The sequence below is a fragment of the Chanodichthys erythropterus genome, chromosome 19 (assembly GCF_024489055.1).
Source record: "Chanodichthys erythropterus isolate Z2021 chromosome 19, ASM2448905v1, whole genome shotgun sequence".
In the NCBI taxonomy this organism is placed as follows: domain Eukaryota; kingdom Metazoa; phylum Chordata; class Actinopteri; order Cypriniformes; family Xenocyprididae; genus Chanodichthys; species Chanodichthys erythropterus.
Window position 1 is genome coordinate 20,540,056 of NC_090239.1, and position 16,630 is coordinate 20,556,685.

Genomic DNA, 16,630 nt, shown 5'->3' on the forward strand with positions numbered 1-16,630 from the left:
TTCTATTCTGTGAATTAACTACTGTTTTGAAATGACCGATGTAGTAGAGGACACACAGGTCATGGGAGGAAGGGGGGTGAGTGATTAACATCGTTGTTTGGAGCCTCTTCTTCATCTTGTCTCTCCTCAGCCTCCAGCTGCTCTGTGTGTCTTAAATAATTAATCTTGTAAATTATAAAAATATGGGCTGCAAAAAAAAACTCTTCCTGAAATATGGGATTTTTTTTAAAAAATACCTTGGTTTGTCAGCATCTGAAAGAGCAGTTCTGTTCTTTTCTCTCAGCTTGAGTCTCTTCTCCTTCAGCTTCACACTGTTCTCATATGCAGGGAAGAAGGTCTGAGTGAAGAACTGCTGAGTTTTCTGTATCCAGTCCTTTTCTGAGGAAATTAAATTAGCCCACTATTAGGGATAGATCAGGGGTAGAGAAATGTATAGTATTTACAGTTTGTGAAGGAAGTATATTAAGTATTAATTACTATTTTTTCAGTATTGTCAACTGTTAAATAATCTGAGACTAGCTAGAGCTATAGTAATGTAGTTACCTTACTCATACTAAATGAAAGTGGTTCTCAAACTTTTTGACTTTAAGGCTCCCTAGATTTTTTTTTTTTCCCCTTCAAAATATGTTTTAATCTATGGACACTCCTACTTAAGCTCCTATAAAATAATAGTAAAGAAAAATTAATAATTCGAATTTTAAATAACTAATAGATTTGCACAATAACTTTTATTTTTTATTAAGGATTAGTTCACTTTCAAATTAAAATTTCCTGATAATTTATTCACCGCCATGTCATCCAAGGTGTCCATATCCTTCTTTCTTCAGTCGAAAAGAAATTTTTGATAAACATTCCAGGATTTTTATCCATATAGTGGACTTCAATGGCCTCCAAACGGTTGAAGGTCAAAATTAGTTTCAGTGCAGCTTCAAAGCATTCTGCATGATCCCAGATGAGCAACAAGGGTCTTATCTAGGGAAACCATTGATCATTTTCTAAAAAAATTAATACAAATTTTATCTGTTTCAACAATAAATGCTAATCTTGAACTAGCTTTCTTCTCTATTTGAATTCCAGCAGTGTAGACACTGCTAAGTGTATTACTGCCCTCCACAGGTCAAAGTTTGAACTAAATTGTCATATACAATATGCTTGTGCAAGTATGCAAGAGGGCAGTAATACACTTAGCAGTGTCTACACTGCTGGAATTCAAATAGAGAAGAAGAGAGCTAGTTCAAGATGAGCATTTATGGTTAAAACGTACAAAATTTTACTTTTTTTAGAAAATGAGTGATGGTTTCTCTAGATAAGACCCTTATTCTGTTTAAAGCCTTTGAATCTGCACTGAAACTGTAATTTTGACCTTCAACCTTTTGGAGGCCATTGAAGTCCACTATAAGGAGAAAAATCCAGGAATGTTTTCATCAAAAACCTTAATTTCTTTTCGACTGAAGAAAGAAGTAAATTATCAGGAAATTTTAATTTAAAAGTGAACTAATCCTTTAAGTTACATGACTTTTCTAAATTAGGTTACCTCATATAATTTGGTTTTTGGTTTTGTTTTCCAAAGATCTTTCTTAAAGATCAACTTAGCTTACAATGCTTTTGAGAAACGCAGCCCTGGACAGTTGTTGAGGGGGTAAATGAAAATGAGTTATTTTTTGTTGTTGTCGTTTTTGTAAAGTTTTAATGCTTGTTTTGTCTTATTTAAATAATTTTAAGTCACTTTGAGGCCCATTTGGAAGTTTGAGAACCACAGATATAGTGACAAGACTGACCACATTTTCCATCATGAATTACATTTGTAAAGTCAAACCTTTGAAAGCAAGCACAGGACTTTGTCTTTTCTCCGTCTCCTCAGATAGGGATGACTGAAACATATCAAAAGATGAGACCACCTTAATGGAGATGGTCTGGTTAGCTTTCACCCAAGCTGAGATAATGATCCACTGAAATGTGATACTGCATGATATTTACAAATCTCATGAAAATGCCAGAAAGGGAGAATTTCATTCTTAAAAATGGAAAAAGAAATCCTTGTAAAGTACACATGAAATCAAAATTGACCTTATTTACTTTGTTAGTGTATAATAATAGTCTTGTGATAAACAATTAATCTGTGCAAGTTAAAACACAAAAAAATTGTTTGTCGTGGTAATCTTTAATCAAAATCTGAAAAGTTACTTCTGGTCTGGAATGGCGTTCCTTCTCTGAAAACGTCAGTTTGACGGCTTGGGTTGAAAATGTGTAAACCACTCCCCTGGAATATTTTGTCTGCTATGAGCGAGATATGGAGAGGAGGAGCGCTAAAGGAAAACTCTGCCCTCTATTCAGTATTCCGTTTCACTTGGAAATACGTCACAACACTGGAGAAAATTCCGGTTCACGCAGACTTCAAATGATAAAAGTATGAATCGATGATCAGGGTCAGTAGGAGTGGAAGCACAGACCTGATTTGAACTCAGCTCTGTAATATTCTTCACAGTGTCGTCCCAGTGACTTGTGTCAGTCTGGCTCTCAACATCAGTTTGGATTCTCTGGCCTTTCACCTCAGCACAGCCCAACAATGCCTCAAAGAACTCCAGAAAGCTTATCTACAAACAAAATCATTTGTCATATCAAATCAAAATAATATCAACCAAAAACATATGGGTTCAGCTACTGACCTCCAGGTCCAGATTGCTGTAGATTCCATCATGAATTGCAGGACTGTCCACAGAGAGGATCTCTAACACTTTGGACACGGTTAGCTCACTGTCATATAGACAGAGGTCCTGTGAACAGGACTATGCATAAGAATTATGTATGAATAATTCTTAGTAAGGTTAGTCTAGATGAATGTAAGAGGCCTGTTACCTTGAGCAACCAGACAAATAGCCTTGCAGTCAAGACTTGGTTAGGCTGGACTGAATTTGCTTTACACAGAGCCTGGTAAATTTCCCAGCATCTGTCTGAGTAATGACATGCAACCGCAGCATGGAAAGAATGGCAGAACAGAGAGCCTAAAAAATAAGTATATATATATATATATATATATATACTGTATATTTATATATAGTATGTACATATAATATATACACTATATTGCCAAAAGTTTTGGGATGCCTGCCTTTACGTGCACATGAACTTTAATGACATCCCATTCATAGGGTTTAATATGGAGTTGGCCCACTCCTTGCAGCTATAACAGCCTCAACTCTTATAGGAAGGCTTTCTACAAGGTTTAGGAGTGTGTTTATGGGAATATTTGACCATTCTTCTAGAAGCACATTTGTGAGGTCAGGCAGTGATGTTGACGACAAGGCCTGGCTCACAGTCTCCGCTCTAATTCATCCCAAACGTGTTCTATTGGGTTGAGGTCAGGACTCTGTGCAGGCCAGTCAAGTTCCTCCACTCCAAACTCGCTCATCCATGTCTTTATGGACCTTGCTTTGTACACTGGTGCGCAGTCATTTTGGAACAGGAAGAGGCCATCCCCAAATTGTTCCCACAAAGTTGGGAGCATGAAATTGTCCAAAATGTCTTGGTATGCTGAAGCATTAAAGGCCTTTGCACACTGAGTCCGAAATATTCGCATGCTTTTTTTCGTATTCGTAATCCTAAAAAATCGTCACGCACAGAGACCTTGCACACTGAGTCCGATGCGTAAAAATGAATGCGTTGCGAAAAAAAACAAAAACGCAAAACAATACAAAATGAAGTCTTCAAGCAGTGAGCACGATTTAGTTGTCTCCTCTCTTCTTAAAAAGAGAAAAAAGAAAGACGAAATATTGGGTCCATTTAATTCCGAGATTGCATAGAGAGAAAGGAGAGTTCACCTCATCAAGGAGTTGAGTGATTATCCCGAGCGTTTCAAAGTTTACTTCAGGATGTCAGTGGCTCAGTTTGATGCTTTGCTCTGGCACAATCTGTCTTTATATTCGGTATCTTTGTATTCCTCACGTTGTTTGTCATTCTGTGCTGCTGTTTTGTGCTGTAGAAGACGTGGACTAACTTGTCAGATGGCATTCTGGATTCGTGTACGGTGGCTCTGAATTGTCAAAACGTCTCTCAAAATGCGTGCATCGAACCTGATCTGAATAGTTTTTTGACGGACGAAAGTTTCGGAGGCAGTGTGCAGGTGTGAGGTCGAATTTATTTTTTGACGTGCAAAATTTTCGCATGTGAATTTTGGACTCAGTGTGCAAAGGCCTTAAGAGTTCCTTTCACTGGAACTAAGGGGCCAAGCCCAACCCCTGAAAAACAACCCCAAACCATAATCCCCCTCCATCAAACTTTACACTTGGCACAATCCAGTCATGCAAGTACTGTTCTCCTGGCAACCACCAAACCCAGACTCATTCATCAGATTGCCAGACAGAGAAGTGTGATTCGTCACTCCAGAGAACACGTCTCCACTACTCTACAGTCCAGTGGCGGCATACTTTACACCACTGCATCCGATGCTTTGCATTGCACTTGGTGATGAAAGGCTTGGATGCAGCTGCTCGGCCATGGAAACCCATTCCATGAAGCTCTCGACACACTGTTCTTGAGCTAAACTGAAGGCCACACAGAGTTTGGAGATCTGTAGCTAATGACTCTGCAGAAAGTTGGCGACTTCTGCGCACTGTGCACCTCAGCATGTGCTGACCCCGCTCTGTGAATTTACGTGGCCTACCACTTCTTGGCTGAGATGCTGTTGTTCCCAATTGCTTCCACTTTGTTTTGATACCGCTAACAGCTGATCGTGGAATATTTAGTTGTGAGGACCACACTTGAATTCACTGAGCTCCTGAGAGCGACCCATTCTTTCACAAATGTCTGCATGCCTAGGTGCTTGATTTTATACACCTTTGGCCATGGAAGTGATTGGAACACCTGAAATCAATGATTTGGAGGTGTGTCCCAATACTTTTGGCAATATAGTGTATATATACATACTGTGTATATATATCCTAATAAATAATAATAGATCTGTGTCTAAAAGGGACTTTCAAGAGAATTTTTAATAATTCAATCATATTACAATCTGTATCTCTCTACCTTTCACATTCTTTGCATTGGGAATGATGTTCTGCCTCATGAGCTTTGAAAAACATGTTGCGAGTATGTTATTAGAAGACCTGAAACATGACAAGTGATTTGTGACTAGATGGAAACTTTCAAAAACATTTAAAAAACAAAACAAAAACCTTTATCATTGTAGGAAAATACTCACTCAATATCTTTGTGGCAAATATGATATGCTACAATGACAATATAGCTGATACACTCTCTCGGTAGAATGGCAGTGAAAGGAGAATGAACCTGATCTGGATTCAGATAGTGACAACAAGCAAAACTTTGATAAGTAGAAATTTGATTAAAAGTGAAAACATCACAAACCATTACTATGCTTAAGGACATCACCAGTGATGAGACGCTCTATTTGCGCTTGCGTGACTCTGTGCTGGTGAACTTTACAGTCCATGAGAAATCGGGAGAACTGCAGGTGGGTCAGTGGGAATATTTTGTCTGGAGACTGCTCATGTCCAAGGCTGCTGTAGAAGCTATAGATTTCCCTTAACAAACCAATGTGTCTCAGCACCGCATATTCCACCTTCACAGTAAATAATATAATAGTTACACACCAACACAGATTTGACTCTGGATTTACTTTAGGATTAATTTCAAATAAGGCCAAAAACCTGTTTGAGTTCTTGATCTCTGTGGGCCTCAGGGACTCTATTTAACAGGGTCTGGATGTTCAAAACCATGTCAGATCCGAGTGGTGAGTTTGTGCTTGACTGTGAAGATCTCTTGGATGAATCATCTAATGAACAGAAATAAACACTATGGCCCAGTTTCACAGACAGGACTTAGACTAAGCCAGGATTAGGCCTTTGTTCAATTAGGACATTTAAGTAGCATTTATAAATGTACCCTAGAAAAAACATTACTGGTGTGCATCTTGAGACATCTTTTTTCTTTCATTTAAATCAGCTCAATTTTAGTCTGGGACTAGGCTTAAGCCTTGTCTGTGAAACCAGGGGTATAAGTAGTATTTTAGTTTCTTGTATTGTACAATTATAATAGCCTTTCATATACACTCACAGCCACTTTACTAGGTACACGTTCAACTGATCGTTAACGCAAATATCTAATAAGCCAATCACATGGCAGCCAGTGACTTCCCTGCCCCTTTTGAGACTTTTCAAAAGTTTAGGGACAAATCTAGCAACTTCTTGGACAAATCTTATCCAGATTCTTGTTTTGCCCACTGATCTATATTCATGTATATATAGATCAATGAATTTGCCATTATGATGTCATCTCTTGACATTTAGCTATCAGTTTTAGCTACTTTTAATTGAAAGCAGTTGGCAACACTGATTGCAGCAATGCATTTATGCATGTAGACATGACATGCTTTCGGGAAATGCACCCCTGGTAGGGGCAGGCTTACTGTCAAGCTAAGCTGAGTTGTTGCTTAACAGGCAGACAGGAATGCAATGATATCACTTAAGGTTAAAGGATGACAGAAAAAAATGGACGCTGCGTTAATTGTGTTTAAGTCAAAATTGGACAGTAGAATATTGGAAAAACATTGCCTGGTCTGATGCTTCTCGATTGCTGCTGCAACATTCAGATGGTGGGGTCAGAATTTGGCGTAAACAACATAAAAGCATGCATCCATCCTGGCTTGTGGTGCAGGCTGCTGCAGCTGGTGTACCAGTTGAGCATCATTTAATGTGCCTAATGTGATAATGTGCCATGTCACAAAGCTCAAATGAGCTCAAACTGGTTTCTTAAATATGATATTTACTATACTCAAATAGTATCCACAGCCACCAGATCTCAATCCAATGGAGCAACCTTTGGGATGTGGTGGAATGGGAGATTCACATCATGGATGTGCAGCTGAAAATCTGCAGCAACTGTGTAATGCTATAACATCAATATGGACCAAAATCTCTGAGCAATGTTTCCAGCACCTTGTTGAATCCATGCCATGAAGAATTAAGGCAGTTCTGCAGGCAAAAGGGGTCCAGTAAAATGTACCTAATAAAGTGGCCAGTGAGTGTATAGTATATATAACATATATTATATAATAATAATAATATTATATATAAACAATATGAATAAAAATAAATGTCAAAAAGTACACATTTTAAACTACATTTAAATACATATCTATTAAATTACAAATTTCAATTTAGCTATGTAGGAAATCAGGAAATCGATCAACTGTACAGTTTAATAGCCATTATTTGACCAATCAGAATCAAGTATTCCAGAGAGCTAATAATATTTATTACTTCTGGTCATGAATATTACTTAATACTTTACTCTCATCTGGAAAAGGAGTTGTAATCCCACTCAGGCCAGGAGTGAAGGCAGGAAATTCAGCCATGCAGTCCTTATTAAACTCTCCTTCATATACATGTCCATTTTCAAAAGTGTACCTCCCCTGCAAAAAACATCTGTAGTGTTGGAATCATACAATCATCTCATCCCATTTTCATAGTTTGAAAGGTGGTTTACCTGTCCATGTTTTTTGTCATGTTTCCACTCTCCACTATACACAGCCCCACTGGCATATAAGAACTGTCCTCGACCATGACGCATGCCCTGAACGAATTCTCCTGTGTACTCGTTCATACGAGGGTATTGAGAGCATGGAACTCTTTTACAGAACCATGTGTGCGTCCCTTTTCCATCCTACATTAAATAAGAAACCTCTGCTAAAATTTTCAGAACAAAATTGTAAGAAAAATCAGACATAATGTATAGGGGATGACCCTAAAAATAAGGGCAAAGTTAGAAAATGACAGACCTGGATGCCATTTACCCACTCTCCACTGTATTGCTGATCCAGCTGAACCCATCTCATTGTTCCTTCTCCATGTCGAACATTGTTTTTCCATTTTCCTTCATACACATTGCCAGATGGGTAACTTTATGGGAAACAAATATATAAATATAAATTTAGAAAGAAAAAAAATATTTATAAAGAAATGATACTACCACATACCACCGCTTTCCCCAGCCCTCTCTGCGGTTGTTCACCCAGTCTCCTTTGTACCATGATGTGAATGCTTGGTTGTAGTACATTACCCCCTGTCACCATCACAGGACACCAGTCAAGATATTTATTATTAAATGCATGCGAGGGAAGTAGAGACAATGGATGTGTGTACGTACATACCTGCCCTTGTCTTTTGCCCAGATACCACTGTCCTCTGTACACAGTAGAGGTTTTGAAACATTTGTACATCCCGACACCATGACGGATACCTTGGTGTATCTCTCCCTCATAAGTGCTGCCATCTAGCCAGGTGTAAGTCCCATGTCCCATGGGAACATTACATTTAAAATCACCCTGCCGAATGCAAAAGTAAGGAAAATTCACAATTAATGATTATTGGCTCCAAAAAATGTGTAATTCAGAAAACTTGTATTCAAAACACTGGGGTATTATGTGACTTATCCAATCCTAGCTATTGTAAATCTTCATGTAAATGATTAAACAACTGAGTGACTTCCATGAACTCTTTACATACCTGATACTTTAAACCGTCCGACCAGATATATTCACCAGAGCCATGCATTAACCCATGTGAAAAACTACCCTAATGAATGCAAAATGGTAGAAGTCAGAAATAATGTTGTTTAATTTAAGGTGGTCCACTGGGGTTCCCATGGGTTTTTAAACTGGGCAATTTTGTGAGGACAAACATATTGCATTTATTTCTGAATGTTCATCTTTCCTCCCTTACAACATACATACATTATTTTAATTATAACAAAGATCTGTTAAGTAATATACTATACTGTAAGTAGTAACGTTAGTCAATGTTCTTAATAAAAGTTTAAATTTGATACATTTCAATTAGATTTAACGTACATTTTCTATACTTGGTCAAGGTTGTAAACCTCTAAATTATCGTTCATCACTCACCTTGTAAATATGGCCACCTTGAAAATAAGCGACACCTTCTCCATGAAACATTTCTCCACACTTATCACCCTCATATCTGAGAAAAAAGACCCCAAACACTACAAAACACTATTTGTCCACAAATCTGACAATTATCATTTTGCAAGCATGTCTAACCTTTCCACGATTATATGGTGAAGTATGGGAACTTTACGGCACTGATCATGCTCATTGTTTGGTCGATGATCATTCGTATGCTGAGACACAGCAGTGGAGGAACACGCAGCAGATCTCGAGGAGTCTCGTCCATCGTCAGGCTCTGTGACGGACTCTGACACTACACTGGACGTGGAGGACTGTCCTAACACTTTGCTTAGCGTTGGTTCTGGTGTAGATCTGTTAGAACTTTTCATTTTGTGTTCTTTAGCCATCCCAGGTAGAGGAAAAAGTCAGAAGTATTCGCTGGTTCACCAACTAGCAGGCATCCCTGTGGTGTGTACATAGTAACACGCTACCGGTTGCTAAGCAATAATATAGTACGGCAAGTTAGAAGGGCCAACAACTTTACTAAGACGACTTGTTGAATGTAAAAAAAAAAAATGAAAATATGATGGGATACCGGGGCAAATCGTCACATTTTTTAACTCCAATTAATATTTTTCACAGTAGTTTTATTTTTGAAATTCAGCTTCTATACAAACAGTTCACCAAGAAAAAAAGAATGATTTACCTTCATTCTGAGGGAAAAAAACTAAGTCTAACTAAGTCTTTTTGGCGACCATTTAATTCCACTGTATGTATAAACAAAACAATAATATATTTATCAAAATACCTTATGTTCCACATAAGAAAAAAGTCCTACAAGTTCCTTAAATTAGTTATTCATATTCTGTTCAAGCATTAGGGGGTTATAGATTTACACCTTTCAAATTTTAACTCATTTTAAAGAAATAATAAATACAAAATGATGACTTTACAGTTAGATAAAGAATTACAAAAACAAGGCTTCAAACACATCATGAAAACATGAGAAATATACTTTATTATAAAAAAATACAAAATAATAAAATCCTTAATTAAAACAATAGTGTTTGATATTCAATATGAAATTCACAAGCAGACTCAACAAAAATACAGTGTTTCAGTCATGAGAAATCATATCCAGATTAGCCAGGTGTCTCATGGTGGGTCTACCATGTGGACAATTCCAGGGCTGTTCAATTTCCCCCATGTGAAGCACTAGTTTCTTCATTTCACTGATGTTGAGGGCAGTGCCAACCATCACCTGTGTAAACGCAAAAAAACATTCACAAACCGTTCATATTAAAACTTAAAAAGAATACAAATATGCAATGGCTCAATTACAGACTCTGATCTTCCTTTACAGGTATTTATCTGGGTTCAAACAGGTGGGTTAGAACAGGGCTGCAAAATATTCCTGACAGGAAGAAAAACTTAGATGCACTCACCGATTTGCGACAAGCCCTGGATGCAAACATTTGCCTTACTCGAGAAGGTCGACACATGATTCCTGGACTGTCGCTAAGCATGAAGATGAGTTCTTCAATGTCACTTGGGCCAAAGGTCCAATTCTTACTTGTAGGTAAAGACACCAGCTTCACCCTCTCCATAACCTGAGCTGATAAACAAACCACCATCCCACATCAGTTTGTAGTAATATGTACCAGATACGATCATGAAAATCTTCTACAGTAGATAACCCACCATCCTCATCAATGAGGAAGTCAAATCCATTCTTTCTGAAGATATCAAGGTTTTCCATGAGCACTGTTTCACTGATAGCCGGGAGGTGGAGATTTTGTGGACTGTATATGGAGAAAGAAAAAAATAAGTTAGCTTTAAAATAAATTCCCGCTCCCAGTTCCACTTGTCTGTGCAGATTGGGACTTACACTATGAGCCGCTGCCCCTTTAAGACCGTATTCTGTTGTAGCATCTCAAAATTGTACTTTTCATCTGTGGCATGCTGGTCTATTATGAAAAGGTCAGATTTCAGCTTGGTGATAATAAAACCCAGGTTAAACTGACCAATGATTTCCATATCCTTGAACATATCTTTGCTGTAAAAAAAAAAAAAAGTTGAAACCTTGTAAAAGGCATATAAACTCAAACATGAGGATTCAAAAATCTTTAAAGAGATTTTCCAACCCAAAAATTCTGTCATATTTACTCATCTTCAGGTTGTTCCAAACCAGTATGCACTTCTTTTTTCTGCAGAACATATTTTGAAGAATGATGGTAACCAAAGTTTAGGTTCCTATTGACTTCCATTGTACGGACAAAAAAATATAATGTAAGCCAATGGAAACTTAACTGGTTTGGATAACAGCATTCTTCAAAATATCTTCTGTCATATTCCACAGAAGAAAGAAAGTCATACAGGTCTGGAACGAATGAGGGTGAGTAAATGATAGATTTTTCATTTTTGGGTGGACTGTTCCTTTAAGAGATCAAGCTAAAGATCAATCTAACCTTATTTCTTTCTTAAGTTCATCTTCAGCACTCTGGTTTTCTCCAGGGTTAATCTTTGCCCTGAATCGTCTATATTTTAGCTCTCGATCATTGTTCTCTGTCACCTGAGCCTGCAGCCTCTGCGTCCTTTTAGAAAGTTCCTGCATAGAAAACTGCAAAAGCACCGTTTTCTTCCGTATGCTGACAGGTGAATCCAACTGCAGGGAAGCATTCTTGTTTTTGGAGTCCACCAAACCACTCCATGCTGGAGGTTCATCTTCACGTCTAGCTCTTTTAGCTTCAGGACTGTACATTCTGTCCTGGTTTTGTTCTGACTTTGTCTCTGGCACCAAAGTTTCATGACTCCAGAACTTCTCATCTACAGATTCATCAATAGTCTCAGCTTTAACATCAGTTTCATGTATAATAGGGTGTAAATCTGACTTGTTTTCTGAATTGTTTTCATGTAGAATCTCTTTATGATCTTCAGCAGAACTTTGGTTTGCAGCCCCAGAATCATCAGCATCACTATCAAAGGTGCTTTTAAATTTAGCTAGACAAGCAGTCGATTTATTGGAAGTAACATCAGTGAAACTTGGAGAGGATTTTAAAGGCGGCCTCATAATGTCAGTAATTTTTTTAGAGCAGCTCACAAAGGAAAACATCTTCTTCTGAGAAGGACCAGCACAAGCAGCTTTATGACTAGACTGCTTTGACCCAATTCCTGGAGCCTGATGATTTGAAAATGCTTCTTTAAGTCCTGCAAGATTGATGGAAGTCTTTGGGGGCCCATCATCTGGAAGAGCTTCAGAGACTGATCCCGTTTCACAATCTTCTAAACCAACGCTTGTCTCAGTTGGTCTACACAGGCCTTCAAGAGAAACATCAACATATGTAATGACACTTCAAGACAACAAATGAGCCGTCTTAAAAGGTCTGTACTTACTGGTAATTGCTGGAGAAATGTGATTGAGACTGATTTTATTGACACCAGTCTCAAACATAGCAATGAGTGAGCTTTTCAGAATGGCCAGCAAGAGTTTTTCCTCCTGTAGAAGGATTTGACGTTTATCTGGAGTGACATTCACGTCGACACAGTCTAAAGTGAAACAAAGAATCAAAACACACGATTAAATGACAAGTTTCTAAAATAGCTTTTATATTTTGCATACTTTGTATTTCACTAAAAATGTTTTCAAAATAAGTCTTATTTCTGCATTTATTTGATCAAAAATACAGTCAAAACAATAATATTGTTACACTTTTATTATTACAATTTAAAATAACTTTTCTATTTTAATCCATTGTAAAAATTAATTGTGATCGCAAAGCTGAATTTTCAGCATCATTATTACTCCAGTCTTCAGTGTCACATGATCAAGAAATCATTCTAATATGCTGATTTGGTGCACAAGAAACATTTCAGTAGCACTTTATTTTACAGTCCTGTTTTGCACGAACATAATATTTACTTACTGTAGTAATGACACTAACTAGGTCCTACCTCTAAACCTTAGTACATTGAAAGTACGCATACTGTAAAATAAAGTACAACCTACATTTCTCATTAGTATTAATGTCTCATTAGTATTAATGAAAACAGTTGTGCTGCATAATATTCGTGGAAACCGTGATAATTTTTTATAGGATTCTTTGATGAAGAGAAAGTTCAGAACAGTGTTTGTTTGAAATGGAATTTTTTTTTTTTGCAACATCCATCAAAAGTGACAGTTAACACATTTTGAATGAAAAGGGAAAGTATTAATTTCCTTAAATATCTTACTGACCCCAAACATTTGAATGGTAGAGTACACATTTATTTATGATTATATACATTATTATATATTATATACAGTATATTTAATTTAATTGCTTAATTCTTCTGTTAAGTCTTACCTGAAGCGACAGTGATGTTTAGAGCGACAAAAGGGTATTGATGCCGATTGTACATGTGATAAACCTCATTCACAAGCTTGGAGACCTGCAAATATTACAAAAAATATGAACACATCATACTTATTACATATAATTAACACAATAATACATACTTGTATAAAAAGACCACACCTTAACTGGATCACAGGGTCTTTTATTGATAAAGAAGAACTGTCTGTCAGTAGCACTTCGACCAACACCATGATCCCCTTGTGACACAAACCCTTCAATGCTAGGATGTAATATCATTAAACATCACTTTAGTTTACACAGGAATATTCCGTTTTCATCACCTGAATTGTGCAAAACTGGTAATAAGTCAATCTTAGGTTGACCCACAAATTAATGTTTACACAGAAAAACTCACATGAAAAGGTCTTTTGGAACATCTACCCCACCCAGACCATAGTCTTCCTTAATTGTTTCATTGGGAGATATTTGTTGGAAAGGAATCAAACTTTGTAGCTGAGGGGAAATAAAAATGTGACATACATGTTACTCTCAAACAACATGGACAAACAATAATGCAAGTACTTTGTTATAATAAAATGACAATGTGTTCTGTTTGTCAATTTTGGTTTAGGAATGATTCTTCTTTAAATATCCACTACAGAAAAACTAAGTTATTCTCACCTGTTTAGGTCCAAACACAGCTCCAATGTTGTCTCTCATGCTGTTACTGCCGCTTGTGCACAGTACTGTGGTGCGTTTGCCTTGTCCCATCTGGTTAGTGCATGTAATGCGCACACCAGTGGAGATGATGCAGTAGGATTGCAAGACGAAAATCATCTTGGAATATTCCTGTGAAGAAACTCTATTTAATTCCTTCCAAAACATGGATACAAGCCCATGTACCCAAGTGTCTCCCAGCAGACCTTTTTGATGTTGCGGTGGAACTCCTTGTGTCGAACAGGTAATGTGGAGAAGAGCTTCTGAAGAGTGATGGTAGTGCCGGGTTGACGGGGATGTGGCACACGCTGACTGAGACGACCATCGTGGTCATACACCAGCCGAGCTCCGATCTGAGCGCTCTCATGACAGGTCACGACACTAAGATCACTGCGGATATATATATGTATATTAAGGAAGCATTAGAGAGATTAACCAAACATACCAATCCATAATCATCACTGTACCATAATAATCAGGTATTATGTAATGCTCATACTGTAAGAATTAAGAAGACACATCCAAATTAAATTGTTACCTAAGAGCACAAAGTGAGCTGAGAGCTTCACCTCGGAACCCAAATGTCTCCACATGTATCAGGTCGGAAAAATCTCTTAATTTAGAGGTGTGATGTTTTAAAGCTGCAGATGTGGAGAAGACACAAATAGGTCACTACCGGTCAAACGTCTGGAATCAATCAGATTTTATAATGTTTTTAAAAGAAGACTATTATGCTCACCAAGGGTGCATTTATTTGATCAAAAATACAGTAAAAACTGTAATACTGTGAAACCATATTACTTTTTTTTTTTTTTTAAATATATATTAAAATGTAACTTGTTTAATGTGATGGAAAAGCCATTACTCTAGTCTTCAGTGTCACATGATTGTACAGAAATCATTCTAAAGAAACATTTCTTATTATTATCAATGTTCGAAACTGTAGTGCTGCTTAATATTTTTAAGCTTAGCATTTATTTAAAACTATTCATATCTAAAATAATATGTCTTTACTGCCACCTTTGATGAATTTAATGCATTCTTGCTTAATAAAAGTTTCCTGAGCAACTAATCAGCATATTAAAATGGTTTATCGTGTGACACAATAATGTGAAGTATGGTGACCTGTACTCGGAAATTGCACTCTGCGTTTCACCCCTCCAAGTGCACACAGCTGAGTATTGAACACACGGAGCAGTGGGCATCCAGTTTTTTGCTGCGGCGCCCGCAGAGATATTGAGAGTTAGGTGCCTTGCTCAAGGGCACCTCAGTTGTAATGAGACTGGAAAAGAACACTGTTCATTCATCTACATTTCATGCCAGAACTGAGACTAGAACCAGCAACCTTCGGGTTACAAGTTACAAACAGCATCTAACAATTAGGCCACAACTGCCCCAGACTGAAGCAATGGCTGCGGAAAATGTAGCTTTGACGTCACAGGAATAAATTACATTTTAAAATATATTCAAGCAGAACAAAAAAGTTATTTTAAATAGTAATATTACTGTTTTTACTATATTTTGATCAAATAAATCCTGCCTGTTAGCACATGAGACTTCATTTAAAACCCTTTTTAAAAATCTTAATTATTCCAAACTTTTAACCGGGAGTGTAAGCATGCCAGACGTGGTTATCTCCAATGTTCAGAAAAAGGAAACTTACTTAGTCCTTCAAAGTTTTGCTCCTCAACACCTTTTCCATTGTCGGACACTTCCACCAACTCTGTTCCACTATCTTTTAGCTTGACATCTGTATGAAAACAAAACAATTGACCAAATGTAGCATGATCTCAGGCACAACGTTTCCTCATGCTGTCATCCCTTGAGCTCACCAACATTTGTGGCACCAGCATCAATACTGTTCTCCACCAACTCTTTCACAGCTGTGGCCAGACTCAGCACCACCTGTCCAGAGCAGATCTGATGCACAGACTGTTTGTCTATCGCCTTAATGGCTCCAGCAGAACCTGGGCTAGGAATTTAAAATACAGACTATGTAAGGCAAGCAAACAGCATTAAACAGTACTGCACAATATAAACAGTTTCCAGTATTGCAGACAATCTTACTAACTTTAGTCTATTTCAGTGTAATTTCTCGTTGTTAAAATGAAGCAACCTATTGGAAAAAGGATATGCAAAGCTATAAAAACTTACCACGAATCTGACATCCTTTCTGTTCCAATATATATGGTATCAATCACAGAAGCTTAACTTGTAAGCTTTGCATTGTGGCTATGGCTACTTTGATAGCTTTTGCTCCCTGCGGTATTCAGAAGAAACAAGGGGCATGAAATGTGATTTTATCGCTCACTGTGAAAAACCAATGCTACGTCAAGATAAAGTTTTGCTAAATTATAATGGAACACTCTCTACCATATTATACACCAATAAACGCACGCGCATAACTGTCGCTTATGCTGCCATCTGAATCACAGCTCGACGAGCGTGAATACATTTCCCGCCCGCGGCGTGACGCAAAACGTCAGGTTACCACGTTTTGCATTCGTGTGACGTGATCAACTGTTGCCTACTATACAAACTCTACTGTCGGCTGCTTCATCTTTCTTTTTTATTACTTTGTTATGCTAAGTTAATTTTTAACTTAATGCGTTTTTTTTCCGTGAAGTCTATGTGGAACCAAATTTTCCAAAAA

At 37.5% G+C, this 16,630-nt stretch overlaps 2 protein-coding genes across 3 annotated transcripts; both read right to left on the minus strand.

The window, feature by feature from the left end:
* Positions 1 to 23: 23 nt before the first annotated feature.
* Positions 24 to 9,347, minus strand: rsph10b (radial spoke head 10 homolog B). The gene is made up of 18 exons (XM_067369134.1): positions 9,080 to 9,347; positions 8,924 to 8,999; positions 8,526 to 8,594; positions 8,171 to 8,344; positions 7,997 to 8,082; positions 7,799 to 7,919; positions 7,507 to 7,683; positions 7,312 to 7,432; positions 5,670 to 5,794; positions 5,392 to 5,581; positions 5,201 to 5,294; positions 5,026 to 5,105; positions 2,857 to 2,951; positions 2,667 to 2,774; positions 2,451 to 2,594; positions 1,817 to 1,871; positions 237 to 378; positions 24 to 150 (listed from the first exon to the last, which is right to left on the minus strand). Exons 1-18 carry the CDS (start codon positions 9,331 to 9,333, stop codon positions 60 to 62), a joined length of 2,202 nt encoding a protein of 733 aa, XP_067225235.1. The 5' UTR covers positions 9,334 to 9,347; the 3' UTR covers positions 24 to 59.
* Positions 9,348 to 9,936: 589 nt separating this feature from the next.
* On the minus strand, positions 9,937 to 16,419 carry pms2 (PMS1 homolog 2, mismatch repair system component). 2 transcript variants are annotated; one of them, XM_067368978.1, is made up of 15 exons: positions 16,132 to 16,419; positions 15,810 to 15,949; positions 15,641 to 15,727; positions 14,516 to 14,618; positions 14,184 to 14,367; positions 13,942 to 14,109; positions 13,676 to 13,773; positions 13,441 to 13,540; positions 13,270 to 13,354; positions 12,320 to 12,472; positions 11,395 to 12,244; positions 10,815 to 10,982; positions 10,628 to 10,728; positions 10,372 to 10,541; positions 9,937 to 10,187 (listed from the first exon to the last, which is right to left on the minus strand). In XM_067368978.1, the coding sequence occupies exons 1-15, from the start codon at positions 16,143 to 16,145 to the stop codon at positions 10,044 to 10,046; spliced, it is 2,565 nt and encodes an 854-aa protein (XP_067225079.1). In that variant the 5' UTR covers positions 16,146 to 16,419; the 3' UTR covers positions 9,937 to 10,043. The 2 variants fall into 2 exon arrangements, 1 of the variants encoding a protein (XP_067225079.1); XR_010892631.1 differs by having other exon boundaries at positions 10,051 to 10,187; positions 10,372 to 10,536.
* Between the last annotated feature and the right edge of the window lie 211 nt (positions 16,420 to 16,630).

Excerpts from the sequence above, each read along its gene's own strand:
- rsph10b (XM_067369134.1), bottom strand. The coding sequence starts at position 9,333 with ATGGCTAAAGAACACAAAATGAAAAGTTCTAACAGATCTACACCAGAA. Across the intron at positions 8,345-8,525 it reads CGGACGGTTTAAAGTATCAG|GGTGATTTTAAATGTAATGT; the intron begins GTATGTAAAGAG and ends TGCATTCGGCAG. Across the intron at positions 7,433-7,506 it reads ATGACAAAAAACATGGACAG|GGGAGGTACACTTTTGAAAA; the intron begins GTAAACCACCTT and ends TGTTTTTTGCAG.
- pms2 (XM_067368978.1), bottom strand. Across the intron at positions 14,619-15,640 it reads GCAAAACTTTGAAGGACTAA|CTTTAAAACATCACACCTCT; the intron begins GTAAGTTTCCTT and ends CCACATCTGCAG. Across the intron at positions 10,542-10,627 it reads CTTCCTCATTGATGAGGATG|CTCAGGTTATGGAGAGGGTG; the intron begins GTGGGTTATCTA and ends TTTGTTTATCAG.